The 15,675-nt window shown below is 47.2% G+C and overlaps 1 protein-coding gene across 1 annotated transcript; it reads right to left on the reverse strand.

Annotated features, from left to right (window-relative positions):
* Positions 1–3,169: 3,169 nt before the first annotated feature.
* Hdhd3 (haloacid dehalogenase like hydrolase domain containing 3) lies at positions 3,170–6,515 on the reverse strand. The gene is made up of 2 exons (XM_059255838.1): positions 6,413–6,515; positions 3,170–4,218 (listed from the first exon to the last, which is right to left on the reverse strand). The coding sequence occupies exon 2, from the start codon at positions 4,090–4,092 to the stop codon at positions 3,307–3,309; it is 786 nt and encodes a 261-aa protein (XP_059111821.1). The 5' UTR covers positions 4,093–4,218; positions 6,413–6,515; the 3' UTR covers positions 3,170–3,306.
* Positions 6,516–15,675: the final 9,160 nt, after the last annotated feature.

The raw sequence follows: 15,675 nt of genomic DNA on the forward strand, positions 1-15,675 counted from the left end.
CAAGGGCAAGTCTGTTTGCCATTTCCTCCATAATAGAACACTGAGAACAATAGTTGCCAGGACTGGGGACGAAGCTTGGTGGCAGAGCACTTGTCTAGCATGCTAAAAGCCCTGAGTTCAATCCCCAGCACTGCAAACAGAACAGTTTGAAACCAGTCGGGGTGGTCACAGAGTCCAGCTGGCAGATAATCACTGTTCTGCTTCAGTCCCTTCTTGCCATGCAGGAATGTGGTCCCAGGATGACTGGGAGGGAGGTCTTTGGAGAACAGTGTGTGTTCATATGGGTGGGTATGCATGCATGCATGTAGGTGCATGCATGTGAAGGCCAGAGGACAGCCATAGCTGTCACCTTCACAAGTGCCATCCCCACTTTGGAGATGGCCTCCCAGTGGCCTGGAGCTCATCGACTAGGGCAGACTGGCCAGTGAGCCTCAAGGAACTGCTGGGATTCCAAGCACACATCACCGTATCTGGCAAGTTTATGTGGGTTTGGGGGGTCAAGTTGGGTTCCTGCTTGCAGTGAGCAGGCACTTTTCCAACCGAGCTGTCTCCCTAGTCCTCTTGGATTTTTAATTTATTGTGTGTGCATAACATGAGGGGTACTCCCACACCATGGTGTACACTCGGAAGTCAACAGAGGACAACTTTCTGGAGTTGGTTCCTTCCTTCGTCTCTATGGAGTCCCAGGTCAAACATGAGTCATCGTGAGGTTTTTTGTTTTTGAGACAGGGTTTCTTTGTGTAGCCCTGGTTGTCCTAGAACTTGCTCTATAGACAAGGCTCGCTTCAAACTCAGCGATCTACCTACCTCTGCCTCCTGAGTGCTGGGATTAAGGATGTATGCCATCACTGACTGGCTCAGGCTCATTTGTGGGTTTTTTTTTGTTTTTTTGGTTTTTCGAGACAGGGTTTCTCTGTGTAGCTTTGCGCCTTTCCTGGAACTTGTTTTGGAGACCAGGCTGGCCTCGAACTCACAGAGATCCGCCTGCCTCTGCCTCCCGAGTGCTGGGATTAAAGCCATGCGCCGCCGCCACCACCCGGCGGCGGGGGTGGGAGGTGGGGCGGTATTCTTTTAAATAGCCTAGGCTGGCCTTGAACTCATTATATAGCTTCCACCTCTAGAATTCCAGGGTTATAGACATGTGCTACCATGCCCATATGTGACATACCTTGTTAGGCTTGCCTACTGGCTTATTCAAAACGCTGATCAGATCAAATCCACGCACCGGTCTACTATTGTCAACTAACTTTTGTTGAAGATGATTTCTGAGACCCTTGTAGCTGGGACCACAGCTCATGACCTGTGTTCACTGCCTGACTCTTATGAATTACTACTGAGTCATCAGTTTCAAGGCAGACAGATCCAGAAAGGTTTGGTCAGTCTGAAGAGATCTTCATTGCCATTGCCTGGACATGGGGCTCTTTTAAACATCTAGGTCAAAGCCATCTTTGACTTCCATCTTCCGCTAGTACCCAAAGACCCCATGCCATGGTGCCCTGACCACCAGCTCAGATGCTGTAGCAGTGTTCAGCTTACAGTTTATGGGGCTGCTGCAGACATGCCCCTTCCTCCCTCTAACTGTCCAGATACTACCCAAACTTTATCCCCATGTGAGAGTCCCCTCCAGAGTCACTGCTGTATCAGAGCGTATCCCCTGTGCCCAGCAGTGAACAAGGCATAGATATGTCTAATGGACACCAGCTATATAGGTAAAACAGGAAGGAAAATTGAAAACACCAAAAACATCCAGGTGTCATGACCCACACCTTTAATCCCAGCACACTGGGAGACAGGGGCAGGTGGATCTCTGTGAGTTCAAGGCCAGCCTGGTCTACAGAGAGAGTTCCAGGACAGGCTCCAAGCTACACAGAGAAACCCTGTCTCTTAAAAAAAAAAAAAAAAAAAAAGGAATTTAGCAGGGTATCTGATGCAGGGCAGGTACAAGTCAGCAGTGTTCCTTCTATAGTGTCTTCCTCTCAAGGGTGCTAGTCCCTGCTGTATAATCCAGCACCCTGACTTTCAAATTCATCTAACCCTGAGGTTGCAAGGTTGGGGAGGGGATTTCTACTTCTACTTCTTTGGGCTTTTTTGATTTTGTGTTTTGCACAGTGGGGTTTCAGATCACAAGCCCTTGCTGTAAAGGAGAGACAGACAGACAGACAGAGACTATGCCTACAGTTTGAACCCAGGACCTCCCAAGTTAGACAAGTGCTCTACCACTGATCCACATCCCTAGCTCTTGAAAGTGGCTCACACCTGTGACCCTGATTCAGAAGGCTGATGGAGGAAGGTCACCACTATGAGTTCCAGGCCAGTGTGGACTAGAGTAAGTTCACGTCAACCTGGGCTAGAGTGAAAACCTGCCTCAAAAAGTACCTGGTTGTGAATCGACCCTCCATGGATATGGAGCGGGGGTTATGATAGAAAAGGGACAGAGGGAACTGGTGAGACAGCTAAGTGCTAACAGCACTTGCTGTCCACACTCTGTGATCTGTTCGATCCCCAGAACCCATGGAAGGACGGAAGGAGAGACCAGTCTATAAAATTATCCTCTGACCTACACACACACACACAGTTGCTGTGGGATGTCTTTCCGTACACTGTAAATATGTGTTACTCCCATTGGCTAATAAATAAAGCTGCATTGGCCTGTGGCAGGGCAGGAGGGAAGATCCAAGAGAGATAGGGAAAGGAGAAAGAAGAGGCAGAGAAGAGAAGCCAGCCTGCCACCCAAGAACAACATGCCAGCAGAACGGTAAGCCACGGAACAAATGGCAAAACATAGATTAATAGAAATGGGTTAATTTAAGTTATAAGAGCTAGCTAGCCAGAGGCCTGAGCCATTAGGCCATACAGTTTATAAATAATATAAGCCTCTGTGTGTTTACTTGTCTGAATGACTGCAGGACGAGCAGGCTACAGGAAAACTTCTGACTACACACTGTAGTACATATTACACACACACACACACACACTGTGGTACACATTCCACACGTACATACTGTGGTACACGTTCCACACATACACACACATTGTGGTACACATTCCACACATACACACTCACTGTGGTACACATTCTACACATACACACACACCCCTACAATAATAATAAAAAGGGACACAGGTATGAATAATGAGTGAGCTCAAAGACGAGACTACTGCCAAGCCCTTGCTGTTCCATGACCAGGATAGTTTATGGAGGCTGCAGAGGTAGGGCCAAGGCATCTCTCTCTACAGCAGAGGGGAGAAAGAAGGGACTCCCTGCTTCCAATGTTTATTTGGTCCCAACTACTTCCGTCATCAGACTCATGACATAGGGCTGGAGGCCTCCAGAAGATCAAGGGCAGGCAGGAGATGGGACAGGGAGGGCAGAATATGTTCTTTAGGTATAGAACTTCTGACTGAGGAGTCCAAAGGCTCTGGGCCTTCCACCAGGAAGCTGTGCATGCCCACAGCCCGAGCCCCCTGGTAATCACAGCGGTAGCTATCCCCAACATGAGCTGCTACCGCAGGTTCTACACAAGCGAGTTGCAAGGCCTCATGGAAAATTCTTGAGTCTGGTTTAGAACAGCCCACAGCCTCAGAGGTCAAAACAAATTCAAAATGGTCTCGCAGGCCAAGGCCTACTAGGATATCCTCTAGTCGCCGGTCAAAATTGGAGATCGCGGCCAGCCTCAGACCACGCTTACGGCACCCCTTCAGGGTAGTCTCAGCCCCCTCCAATACCTGCCAGGTGGAGGGGCTGCTGAAGTCTTCGTATAGGCGATCAGCAATGGGAGTAATGGCCTGGGCATCCGGGACCCCTGCTAGGTGGAAGGTGTGTAGGACCACATCCATCCACCATTGACGGGAGCTAAGGCCACTGCTCTGGCCATAGTTGGGAAAGCTGTGGCTCTGGGCCTTGTATGCCTGCCGGAAGGCTTGTTCCAGGGCTGTGGCTTCCACCACCAGCCCATGGGCCCGGGCCTTGCTGGCATATTCCTCCCCAACAGGACGGCGGAGCTTGATCAAGGTATCCTTCATATCCCATGTCAGTAGACGTATCTGCAGCCGGTGTGCCATGGAGATCAAGTTCACCGTAGGTCCCAGCATCAAAGGAGACACTGAACTGGTTCAGGTCACCCCTCCACAGCCTAACAGTGACTCCTTTCCAGGCTGTGTAGGTCAGAGTTGGAGGCTGACACAAGGCACTTTGGAAATGTCTCTCAGCACAAGATCCTGGAATGAACATCAGCAGGTGAGATGGACCCTGGGGCCCTGATGTCAGAGACTGGGTCCACATTCTGATGTACCAAGTTCATGACCTGAGGAGTTACTCTCTGAATACCTGAGAATCTCACGTGGAAAAGAAACACGAGGACTCCAACCTCCCAAGACCTTAGGGCTAGAGCTGAAGTTGTGGCTCAGTTGGTGGAGTGCTTGCCTAGTGTACATAAAGCCTGGGTTTGGTCCCCAGTACTGCATAAGCAAGGCATAGTGGCACACACTTATAATCCTGGCGACTGGGAGGAGGAGGAGGCAGGACAATCAGAAGTTCAAAGTCATCTTTAGCTATATAGCAAGCCTGAGACCAGCCTGGGCTGAACCTGTCTCAAAAAATAAAACCCGGGCTGGAGAGATGGCTCAGAGGTTAAGAGCACTGACTGTTCTTCCAGACGTCCTGAGTTCAATTCCCAGCAACCACATGGTGGCTCACAGCCATCTATAATGAGATCTGGTGCCCTCTTCTGGCGTGCAGTCATACATGCTGTATACATAATAAATAAATAAATCTTAAAAAGAAAAAAAAAAAAGTAAAAAAATAAAACCCAACAAAGATTTTTGGACTAAATGAAATTATTTTAATGCGTGTGTTTCAAACCAGATTTCTGGGCATCTTATGATCCGGATGTTGGGGAAGAAGACAGGTTTCCAGTCCCTGTGGCATTTCTAGGTATTAAATAATAAGGGTTTCTTTGTAGACAACTACAAAACAAGCATAATGAAGCCAATATGTGGCGTGAGGCTGTAAGTCCAGAACCCAAGTTAGTCTTTGAACTCAGGGAATTTCCTTAGCAGGTGAAGTTCTGGGGGGAGATCTGAGAAAAGACTGTGTGGGGTGTGTGTGTGTGTGTATCTCACAACTGCCTTGAGGCTGGGCAAAGTCTAGGGCTCTGGGTGGAGCTGAGCTCAGGTACACGGTCTTGTAGGTCAAAGTCAGGGAGCAGTTATGACTGCTATTATCTGTATGTTGTATTTTGCCTTCATGTAAGCGCACCTCAGTCATGTCTGGCGCCTGTGGAGCCAGAGGAAGGTGTCACATCCCCTAGAACAGGCGTTATGGACAGTCGTGAGCTGCCATGTGGGTGCTGGGAACCGAACGCAGGCCCTCGGGAAGAGCAGCCAGTGCTCTTAACCTCTGAGCCATCTCTCAGCCCATGACCCTGTTAACATTATTAGTAAATGTGCCCCTTCTTTGAGAGACCCATATCCACACTTGAGTATGCCTGATTTTCTCCTAACCCTCATGCTTAAGCCTGTATTAAAATATCATTAATAAAATCTCCAATTTAACTTCATCAAAAAAAAAAAAAAATCTCCAAAACCTACTAGTAATGTCAAAAGAGAGGAAGGTCCCTGGAGACTTTCCAACAACATGGCTGGTGAGGGGTTGATGGAGCCAGTGAGGGGAAGTTACTTGCCTAAGGTCACAGTGAGCCTGCAAATACAGCCTGGATTAGAACCCAAATGTTCAGACTCTGGCCAGGGCTCCCTTCCACTGGACTTTGCTTACCTATATTTATATTCTTTCAAAAATTGGATTATGCTGAGCCTGTACAGGGTGGGACAGAAGACAGTCTGTCCCTATCTGTCTTTTAAGCTGCAGCTTCTCCATCCTTCCTGGAGTTAGTAATAACAACTGCCAGGGAGGCCAGCCCAGGAGGGTGACAGACCCAGTGCCCAGAAGGCAGTTCTCTGCCTGGAGTGAGAGACCGATTGCACGTTTCTTCCCCAGACAGACCTGAGTGCAGACAAAGCTGCCTCTTTGAATCTGAGGGCGCCGGATTCATTCAGAATGCAGCCAAACAGGTGCAGACAGAGGTGAGGGGGTGGAGGGGGGGGGGGCGCTTGGAGAAACGTGACAAAGAGGAGGATTTAAGTCAGCTTGAAATAGGGAGACAACTTTATAAAGGGGCTCTTACTGCTCAAGTGGGTAGGCTGAGGCCCAGGCAGGAACCGGACTGTATCCCAAAGACCTCGGGACATCCCTGGCTCAGCTAAGCCCCAGGACAAAAGGTACAGGCGGGTTGGGGGCCTCTGCTGCAGGCCTGACCACCCTGAAAGCAGGGTGACCCGGGCTCCGGCGTCCCCGGCTCTGCTGCACGGCGCCCCGCACACCCGGGGTCCCGCACACCCGGGGCCCCGCACCCACCTGGCTCGGGGAAAGCGACCAGAGAGGCAGCGGCTGCTCCACCGGCTCCACGAAGACGCGCAGAAGCTCGAGACCCGCAGACCTGGCATGACTTCTTCTCGCCCCGCCCGGCTCTAGGCGTCACCAAGCTCAAGCTCCTCCCTCGTGCCGGGCTCCCGCCCTCTCTGCTGGTCTCCGGCCTCTCTGTCCCTGCCGTTACCCCGTAGCCTCCCTGCTCCCTGGCCCACGCCCTCCCGCTCCTCAAGGTCACTGTCTCAGCCCCTCTCACCACGCTGCTCCCCACTCCCCTATCACTCTCTCAACTGCGCTGATTCTCTCTGCTTCTCATCTCTAGCCGCAGGCCCCCCCCATCCCCCCCCCATCCCCGCCGCATCCCCGCTTCCTACATCCCTGGGTTGGGGGCGCCCGGGGAAGTACCTAGACTAATTTGAGGATGGGGGGGGGGGAATTGGGGGCTCAGCCTGTCTTCCCTAGTGCAGTGAGGACTCCAGCAGGGCGCTGTCCCTCTGTTCTGAGAGACCCCAGTCCATTCTAGAAAGAAATTCCTGCCTCCGCCCCTCAAGTGCTGGGATTATAGGGACGCTACCACCGTGTTTTTTATCCTAGGCACCTTTAAACACTCATCTTAAGGGGAAGGAAGAGTAGTGTTTTCATAACTGAAATACATGTTTATCTTTAAAAAAAAATGTCCAAAGCAAACAAGCAAAGCTGCACCGGCAATCTCGTAAGCAAGCACCTGTGCTCTGTGCAAGACCCATTCATTCTTCACTGAGGATACAGCCGTTTCCTGCCTACAAGAACATGGAAGGAACAGGCAAACATCAAATAAATACGAGGAACGGGCCTTAAGTGCAGCCAAGGATTTGGCTGGGGGCTGGGGGTGGGGGTAGGAGCGCTGCCCACTGCTCTTTACTTCCCCTTCCCCACCAACACCCTGTTAAAACCTCTGTTATCTCCTGGCTGCTTTGTGGACTTTGGACTCAACTGGCTCTCACTGGGCCTCAGAAAACAAAGTGCAAGGACCAGGAGGTTCACCTGATTTTGTGACCCAAGCTTGATTCTCAGAAATGGAGGCAAGAAGAGTAGCCAGGATATCAGAGGCTCACCTGTTTTTCACAGAATCCAGAATCCCGACTGAGTCTCTTTTCAGGGTCATCGCAAACCTAACCTTTTAGTTTCTGATCCCAACTCCGACATCCTGGGGACTAGACAAAGTAACTTCCAACAGAATCCAGGCTAGCTTTATGTGGGTTTCCAAGATAATTAATGTCTGATACTCTGGATCTAGCTTCTTTTTGATTTGCAAGTTCCAAGATAGGCACACTTGGCCAGGTGATATACACCTGCAAGCCCAGTTAGGAAGCAAAAGCAAAAGGATTACTCCAAGTGTCAAGCTAGCCTTGGCTATGGAGCAAGATACTTTCAAACAGACAAATAGCACATGGATACGATTTAATGGATATGTTTCCATCCCATACCTAATTACAAAAATCAGACTGTTTCAGCCCTTAATCTATCCTATGCCCCCTGGCTTATTACTACGTGGATGCTAGTTTGGGATGTTTTTGCTTTAGGGAATCAAGTATTATATAAAACATTTCCCTTCCTTGAGAGTCTCCTGTTGAAGATACTAAGAAAACCCAGGCAGGGGCGCACCTGCCAGACATACATAGCTTATGACTTTTAATTTTTCATTCACTTTTAAATTTTTTTTCAGTTAAAACACACTGAAGAAAAAAAAAAAAGAACCGATTGAGTGTGGTAGCACACGCCTTTAATCCTAGTACTCAAGAGGCAGAGGCCAGGCTGATATCTATTGTTTGAGGCCAGCTTGGTCTATACCAACAAATTCCAGGACAGCCAGGGCTACATAGTAAGACCACATTGTTAAAAAAATGTTTTTGAATTTTCACAGTATGTATATTCTTGCAACTGCTACCCAGACCCCCTTCCAATCTAGAGAGATGCCTTAGAGCATGTCTGCTTTCAATTGTTTATCCCCAAGTGGTAGCAAAAACCTCCACCTGCCCCTTTTTGAGATAGGAGCTCACATGGTAGCCCAGAACTATGATTGCCCTATTTCATTCACAGCAATCCTCCTGCCTCAGCCTCTTAAGTGCTGAGATACAAGTCTGAGCCACCATGACCCACTTCTTTATGTATGTGGTGCTAGAGGTGAATCAGAACCAGGCAAGTATTCTTTCTACTACTGATCACCCCAGCCTTCCCATGGTTTTTATCGTAATTTCACTTGTGAGCTGTGTAAATGAAACAATACAGCAGGCATGATCTTGTATCTTCCTTTGCTTCTAAGTTGTTTTTTTTTTTAAATTTATTTATTATGTATATAGTATGCCTGCAGGCCAGAAGAGGGCACCAGATCTCATTATTGATGGTTGTAAGCCACCATGTGGTTGCTGGGAATTGAACTCAGGACCTCTGGAAGAACAGCCAGTGCTCTTAACTTCTGAGGCATCTCTCCAGCCCTGCTTCTAAGTTTTATTAATCCACGTCAGACTGTGTGGCTGTCTTGTTCATTTTCAGAACTGTAACATTCCATAACCAAAGGGAGCACATCCCACTGCTGATGGACATCTGGGTTACTTCCAGTTTGGGATGGTCATACATATTAGAAAGTGTTAAGACCCATTTTTCTCTTGGGTTGGTCTCCAGCCTCGGCTTGTGATCCTCCCATCTAGGCAGCTGAGGACAGCAGGCACATGTGAACCTTCTAAATATGTCTTAGAGAACATCAGTACACACTTTCAATAACTACGTAGGTGTGGCAATCAGGATACCATCACTGAGTATGTTTCATTTCAGTAGACAGAGCCAGTTTTCTGAAAAGGTTGTACTAGCAACTAGAGTTCTCACCCCCATTCTCAACAGGCATCTACCTTTCAATGTTAGAAAATATGGATTTATGACATCTCAATGCTCCCAAACCCACTGGTGCTCATGCATGTGATTTGAGAGTTGTTGCTATGTTGCATAGGATGGCCTTGAACTCATGATCCTTCTTTCCCACCTGTCCAGTGCTGTAATTATTAGAATGTGCTACCACACTCGGCTAAGGCTACCATCTTTGATTACGAGAGATGAAAAATGAAATGTAGGCTGGGTGGTGGTGGCACATGCCTTTAATCCCAGAACTTGAGAGGCAGAGGCAGGTGGATCTCAGTGAGTTTAAGGCCAGCCTGGTCTATAAAGCGAGTTCCAGGGCAGCCAGAGCTACACAGAGAAACCCTGTCTGGGGGCGTGGAGGAAAAAAAAGAAAAAAAGGAATGAATAAGACAGGAACTGAGATCAATACCCCTGCCTACACAAACTGACAAACCAGCTCCAGGCCGGGCGGTGGTGGCGCACGCCTTTAATCCCAGCACTCGGGAGGCAGAGCCAAGCGGATCTCTGTGAGTTCGAGGCCAGCCTGGGCTACCAAGTGAGTTCCAGGAAAGGCGCAAAGCTACACAGAGAAACCCTGTCTCGAAAAACCAAAAAAAAAAAAAAAATTATATAAACACACACACACACACACACACACACACACGAGAGAGAGAGAGAGAGAGAGAGAGAGAGAGAGAGAGAGAGAGAGAGATAGAAGAGATAGAGAGAGATAGAGATAGAGAGAGATAAAGATAGAGATAGAGATAGAGATAGAGGGAGATAGAGATAGAGGGAGATAGAGATAGAGAGAGATAGAGATAGAGAGAGATAAAGATAGAGATAGAGATATAGAGATAGAGATAGAGGGAGATAGAGATAGAGAGAGATAGAGATAGAGAGAGAGACAGAGAGAGATAAAGATAGATAGATAGATATATATAGAGAGAGAGAGAGAAAGAGAGAGAGAGAGAGAGAGAGAGAGAGAGAGAGAGAGAGGTGATATTTTATTTGTATGTTAATAAATAAAGTTTGCCTGGAGATCAGAGGACACAGCCAGCCATAAACAAAAGTCAGGCAGTGGTAGCACACGCCCTTAATCCGATCACATAGCAAGCAGAGTCTCTGTGTGTTCAAGGACACACTAGGAGAGGGAGAGAGAGAGAGAACCAAAGAGGGCATGTGGTAGTCAGGAGATGAGTTTTGGAAATTAATTCTCTTTTTTCACTGTGGGTTCCAGGGACTGAATTCAGATCAGGCTTGCAAGGCAAACATTTAGACCTGTTGACTCATCTCCATCTCCAAAAAGTAAATCTTTAAAACTAGTTATTTTGGCTTTTGTTATATTCACTAATCCAAATACAAAGGGTGAGTTTGGAGATTGTTGGGTCAGGTTTAGGGAAGTGACAGTTCAGCTCAGCTCAGCTCAGAACATAAATGGAGAGCCACCCGGATTTATGGGAAAACATATCAGGGAAGAGGACCATTGGTACAAGAGCCAAGACCTTGCCAGCCTTTTATGTAATGGGGCAGCTCAACCATGTCACGCTTCTCTTAGTTTCCAGTGAGTGAGCCAAATGGCAGGCTTGGGACCTAAGCAGAGCAACCACAGATCTCTTATGACAGGGATGGGACAGAATGGGTCTTCCTCTGGGATTACAAATTTTAGGGATCGTTTCAGCAGTTATGGGGATCACATTGTTTACCGGGAAGGCTCATCTAGCAATGAAGTCTACACAAGGCCAAGAGATAAGTCTTTGACCCATGGACACACCTGACCTTATCAAGAGCTTGGTATGAAAACCAGTTGTTTTTCTGTTGAACTGGGTTTTAGCCCCTGCAAGCGAGAATACCCAGAATCAGGCCCGCCACAAATCCCGGCCCTTCCTGTGTGCAACTGGCAGTCCATGTGGGACAAGGAGCTGGAAACCAGCGGTCTCCACTCCTCGGGAGTTAAATGGCTAATGACAATGCCTGTCAAAGGGACAAGCCACAGCCTAAACTGTAGGGCACGTTCGAAAGAACGAAAAACCAAGTCTCTCATTGTGGCTGCTGCATGCCCATCACCCAGCAGTGTCTGGAAGGCTGACAATATGCCTTACTGGACTGTGAAAGTCTGGTTCTCTATCCAGGAGAGAGATCTTCCTGCTTTCAAAAAAAGATCTTAGGCTGCAGCTCAGGTTTGTCTCAAAGTCCTGGCAATCCTGCTCTAACCTTGTAGGTACAACCCATGTCTGCCTGTGATGGCTTTGTAAAGATGTGGGTGGCTGCCACCAGGAAGACACCTTAGGTGACAAGACCCCATTCTAGGGGACCCCACACAGACTGACCCCTGAAAGGAAGTGGAATCCTGGGCCTTCCTGCCGTGCCGAAGTTGATCACAGAGAAGTTGATCACATACTTCCACTGTGCTTACTAGGGGGTGTCATGAAGTGGTTAAAGGCAGAGGCTTTCGAGTTGGGTCACAATGCCACACCTGGTTTTCTTTGTAGCTGTGGTCTAATCCAGTTCTGCCACAAATATAAGTAGCCTTGGTGGAGTGCCACCAAATCTCTAGACAGACCTTCCTCATTGCCAAGGAACCCAAGCTAAGCTTACCTTGAACCTGCTTTCTCCACTGATTGGTCCACCTGCCACCCAGACAACCAAGTTCCTCTCTCATGTCTCATCTACCTTCTAATTATATCCGAAACACATCTTTTTTTTTTTTTGCATCCCTATGGTCACTATAGCCCACACAATTCAAACATCTCACCTGCACCATGCCACGGTGTTACTAAGAGAAAATACATTGCGGCCATTCTCCTGCTGGCATCCTCGAAATGCCTTTTGATCTTGGAATCAAGTTAGGGAAATGTGGCATTGAAGCCCCTGTGTGGTTTGGCCTGAAACTCCACTCTCCAGGGCACCTGTTCTTGTTTATCTTTCCTGGTGTGCCAGCCACACCAGCAATGTGCTCATCTGCCTCCTTTTTGGTCCCAGGAACTTTGCACAGTGGTGCTTTCCCTAGAACACTCTTGTCCAGTTAGGTCTCAGCTTAGTTGCTCATCCAAGCATTGGTCCTTTGGAGAACTGTTTTCTGATCCTTCAAAGGTCAGGACCAGCTGACCTTCACTGTTGGAGCCCATCTGGGTTTCCTGGTGGCTTTGCCCAGCAGGTCTGCATAAAGAATGATTGGACCACAGGCCTGGGTACCGGGTGTTTGGAAGGGTCAACACGTGCCCGTGTCTAGCAAGGGGGAGATCTTTTGCTCTGCCCCTTGGCATTGTGATGAAAAGCCCTTTGGAATAAAGTTCTGGGATGATGGGTTGAGACCCAGGCCCTCCTGTGTCTTCCGTCTTTCCTCTCATCATCCGGTGTCTTCCGTCTTTCCTCTCATCGTCTAGGTCTCTCTTTCTAGCTAGTATTTCTCACTTCTCCCTACTCAAGAGTACCCTGGGTCATAAAAGTGGTGGCTGTTTTGCCATGTGGTGTCTGAACAGAGACACCAGAGAATTGGTAGGGTAGAGGGCCCTGTGGGAAGTTAGGGTATGTCTGATTATGTTGTGTAGACGAGGGTAACCTATTCTCTTCTCGGGAGTGAAAGGGGCTGAAAGTATGCCCAAGTGCTGCAGCAAGTGTTTGCCTTTGTCTGTGTTTCTCTGTTTTTCTCTCCTGTTAATAAAGTAAGTCATAAGTTTAGTTTAAGATATTAGCATAGAAGGGCGGTGGTGGAGCACGCCTTTAATCCCAGCACTCGGGAGGTAGAGCCAGGCGGATCTCTGTGAGTTCGAGGCCAGCCTGGGCTACAGATTGAGTTCCAGGAAAGGCGCAAAGCTACACAGAAAACCTTGTCTCAAAAAACAAACAAACCAACAACAACAAAACAAAACCCAAAACAACAACAAAAGGATATTAGCGTAAAATAAGCTTTAGGTCTAGAGATACAGTGAAGGTTTAATAAAAAAGTAGTAGAGTAGGTTTTCTCAACCTGGGACCCAGAAGGTAGGGTCCCTAGCAGACTGTGGGCTGGCAGTCTGAACGGTTTCAGAAATTCCAGAATCCGTCAAGAATGGCAGAAGCCAGAGCCAGGACAGCGGCCACAGCCTGGCATCTGCAGCTGAGACCAGAGGATGCAGTGTAGGCAAAGTCGCAGACGCCTGAGAGTCTGTAAGCTTTCTGCCGAAAGAAAGTCACAGTGAGAGCCGAGTGGAGACACCAAGAGCCAGCGAAAGCAGAGCCAGCATCAGCGGTGAGGTTCTGCGTGCTTTCTGCCACGAAAGCGCCATGGCGGGAGAGCGCAGTCAGTCAGCCTGGGACAGCAGGCAGCGGCTTTTGAAGCGCAGCAGACTTCGGACCCCAGCTACTGGCACAGGCCTGTCTCCTGGAGCCACAGTCCCTGGGGCAAGTCGCCACGGGAAAGGCAGAGAGGCGAGCAGGTGGCTAAGGGGAGGTGTCATGAGAGGCCAAGAGCTCAGTGGGCAGCAAAGTGTGGCTGGAACCCTGGAGGCGAACCGTGCTGCAGACCGAAGCTCTGGGAACTGCTGAGACGCAGCCTGAGTTTCCAGCAACAAAAGTTTTGCAGTATGTTTGTTGACTGCAAGAAAGTCTCTTTTGAGAGGACTTTGCATCAACCAGCTCCCATGGAGTTAATAGCTTTCTCCCTGAGTGAAAGACAACCATAAAAAACGCTGATTGTAACTGCAAGTACTTCTGTCCCTGAGAATGATAAGTTGCAGAGACGCTTGTTGGAACTAAAATTATCAACTGCAAAAAGCTTTTGGTTGTAAAATGTTTCTTCATATTTGGAAGTGAAAGTCTAGTACCAGAATTTATTTGAAGTTTTTGAACTTAAAAAATGAGATAAAACTACAAAAAGGTTTTGGTTCTGCGTTTCTTCATATTTGGAAGGCTGGTACCAGAATTTATTATTTGAATTTTGGGACTTAAGAAATGAGTTGGACAATAGTGATTTCATTGCAATGGGACAACTTTGAACTTACTTAATGTATATAGACTATCAACGATGATGACCTAGGAATTGTTTAATGGAACTGTTTGTATTAAAAATGGAACTGTTTAAATGGAGAAATTTGTTTTTTCTACCTAGGCTCAAGATGCAGTTTTGTGTATGCATATGTGCTTTACTAACTATGGTGATTTATGAATTGTTTTGTGTTAAAAATGGAACTGTTTACTTATGGAACTGTTTAAATGGGGAAGTTTGGGTTTTTTTCCAACTAAGCTCAAGATTTAGTTTAAAAAATTATAAAGGGGGAGTTAATATTCCTCAGTCTATTTAATTTAAAAATTATTTTCTTATTACTTGAGTGGATTAATGTTATGTTTATATAGTTATGCTAAGAGATTACTTTAAGCATAAAGAGTTTTATTAAGAAATTGCTTTTGGGGGGCTGGAGAGATGTCTCAGAGGTTAAGAGCACTGACTGCTCTTCCAGAGGTCCTAAGCTCAATTCCCAGCACCCACATGGTGGCTCACAACCACCTGTAATGAGATCTGGCACACTCTTCTGTATACATAATAATCTTTAAAAAAAAAAAAAAGAAATTGCTTTTGGATGTTTTGCTAAAGTCGTCCCCCCCTCCCCCCAGTTGAGGACCAAACCCAGGGCCTTGTGCTTGCTAGGCAAGTGCTCTACCACTGAGCTAAATCCCAAACCCCTGAAGTTTTTGAAGTGTTAATGGTTATATTGAGAATATTGATTCTGAATGTATGCATGGTAATATTTATGACAGAAGCATGTTAACATTGATATTGATACACCATGGTTTGGCGAAGTTAAGGAAATATTTAAGTGATGCAGATGCATCAAGTTTATCCTATGTGTTAATAAGAAATGCAAATGGTTATATAAAGAGATTGCTTTAGAGTGTAAAGAGTTTTAAGAAATTGCTTTTGGATTTTTGCTAAAGTTTTTAAAGTGTTAATGGTTCTATTAAGAGTTTGTTTTGGATGTAAGTTTGAGAGAATTGTAATTATAGCTCTGGGATGGCCTAGGAAAGCCATCCCTAACACATGAACCATTTTAACTGGAGGAGAGCTCAGAGGCAGTGGAACAGGTCTAGAAGCTAGGACAGTTCATTTCTAGTCTGGAATACCTCTAGCCCAGTGATGGCATGTCTCAAATCAGTGATCTAGGCGCTATATGGTAGATCCAGGCTCAGGCTTCCAGAAAGGGGACCTTTAGGACTCTAAGATCTGATTTTGGAGGCTATCTTTCAGAAGGTGAGAAACAGGAAGATCAGCTCTTAAGGTGAGTTAGTCACAGCTCTAAATGAAAGCCACCAAGAGCTGGGACCAGTCTGACTACAGGAGCTGCCACTTTATAACTAATTAATTCTACATTTTAAAAATGGATGGTATGGCTTTAGAGACTGAGCTG

The sequence above is a fragment of the Peromyscus eremicus genome, chromosome 2 (assembly GCF_949786415.1).
Source record: "Peromyscus eremicus chromosome 2, PerEre_H2_v1, whole genome shotgun sequence".
NCBI lineage: Eukaryota > Metazoa > Chordata > Mammalia > Rodentia > Cricetidae > Peromyscus > Peromyscus eremicus.

Coding starts and splice junctions, on each gene's coding strand:
- Hdhd3 (XM_059255838.1), bottom strand. CDS start 4,092: ATGCTGGGACCTACGGTGAACTTGATCTCCATGGCACACCGGCTGCAG.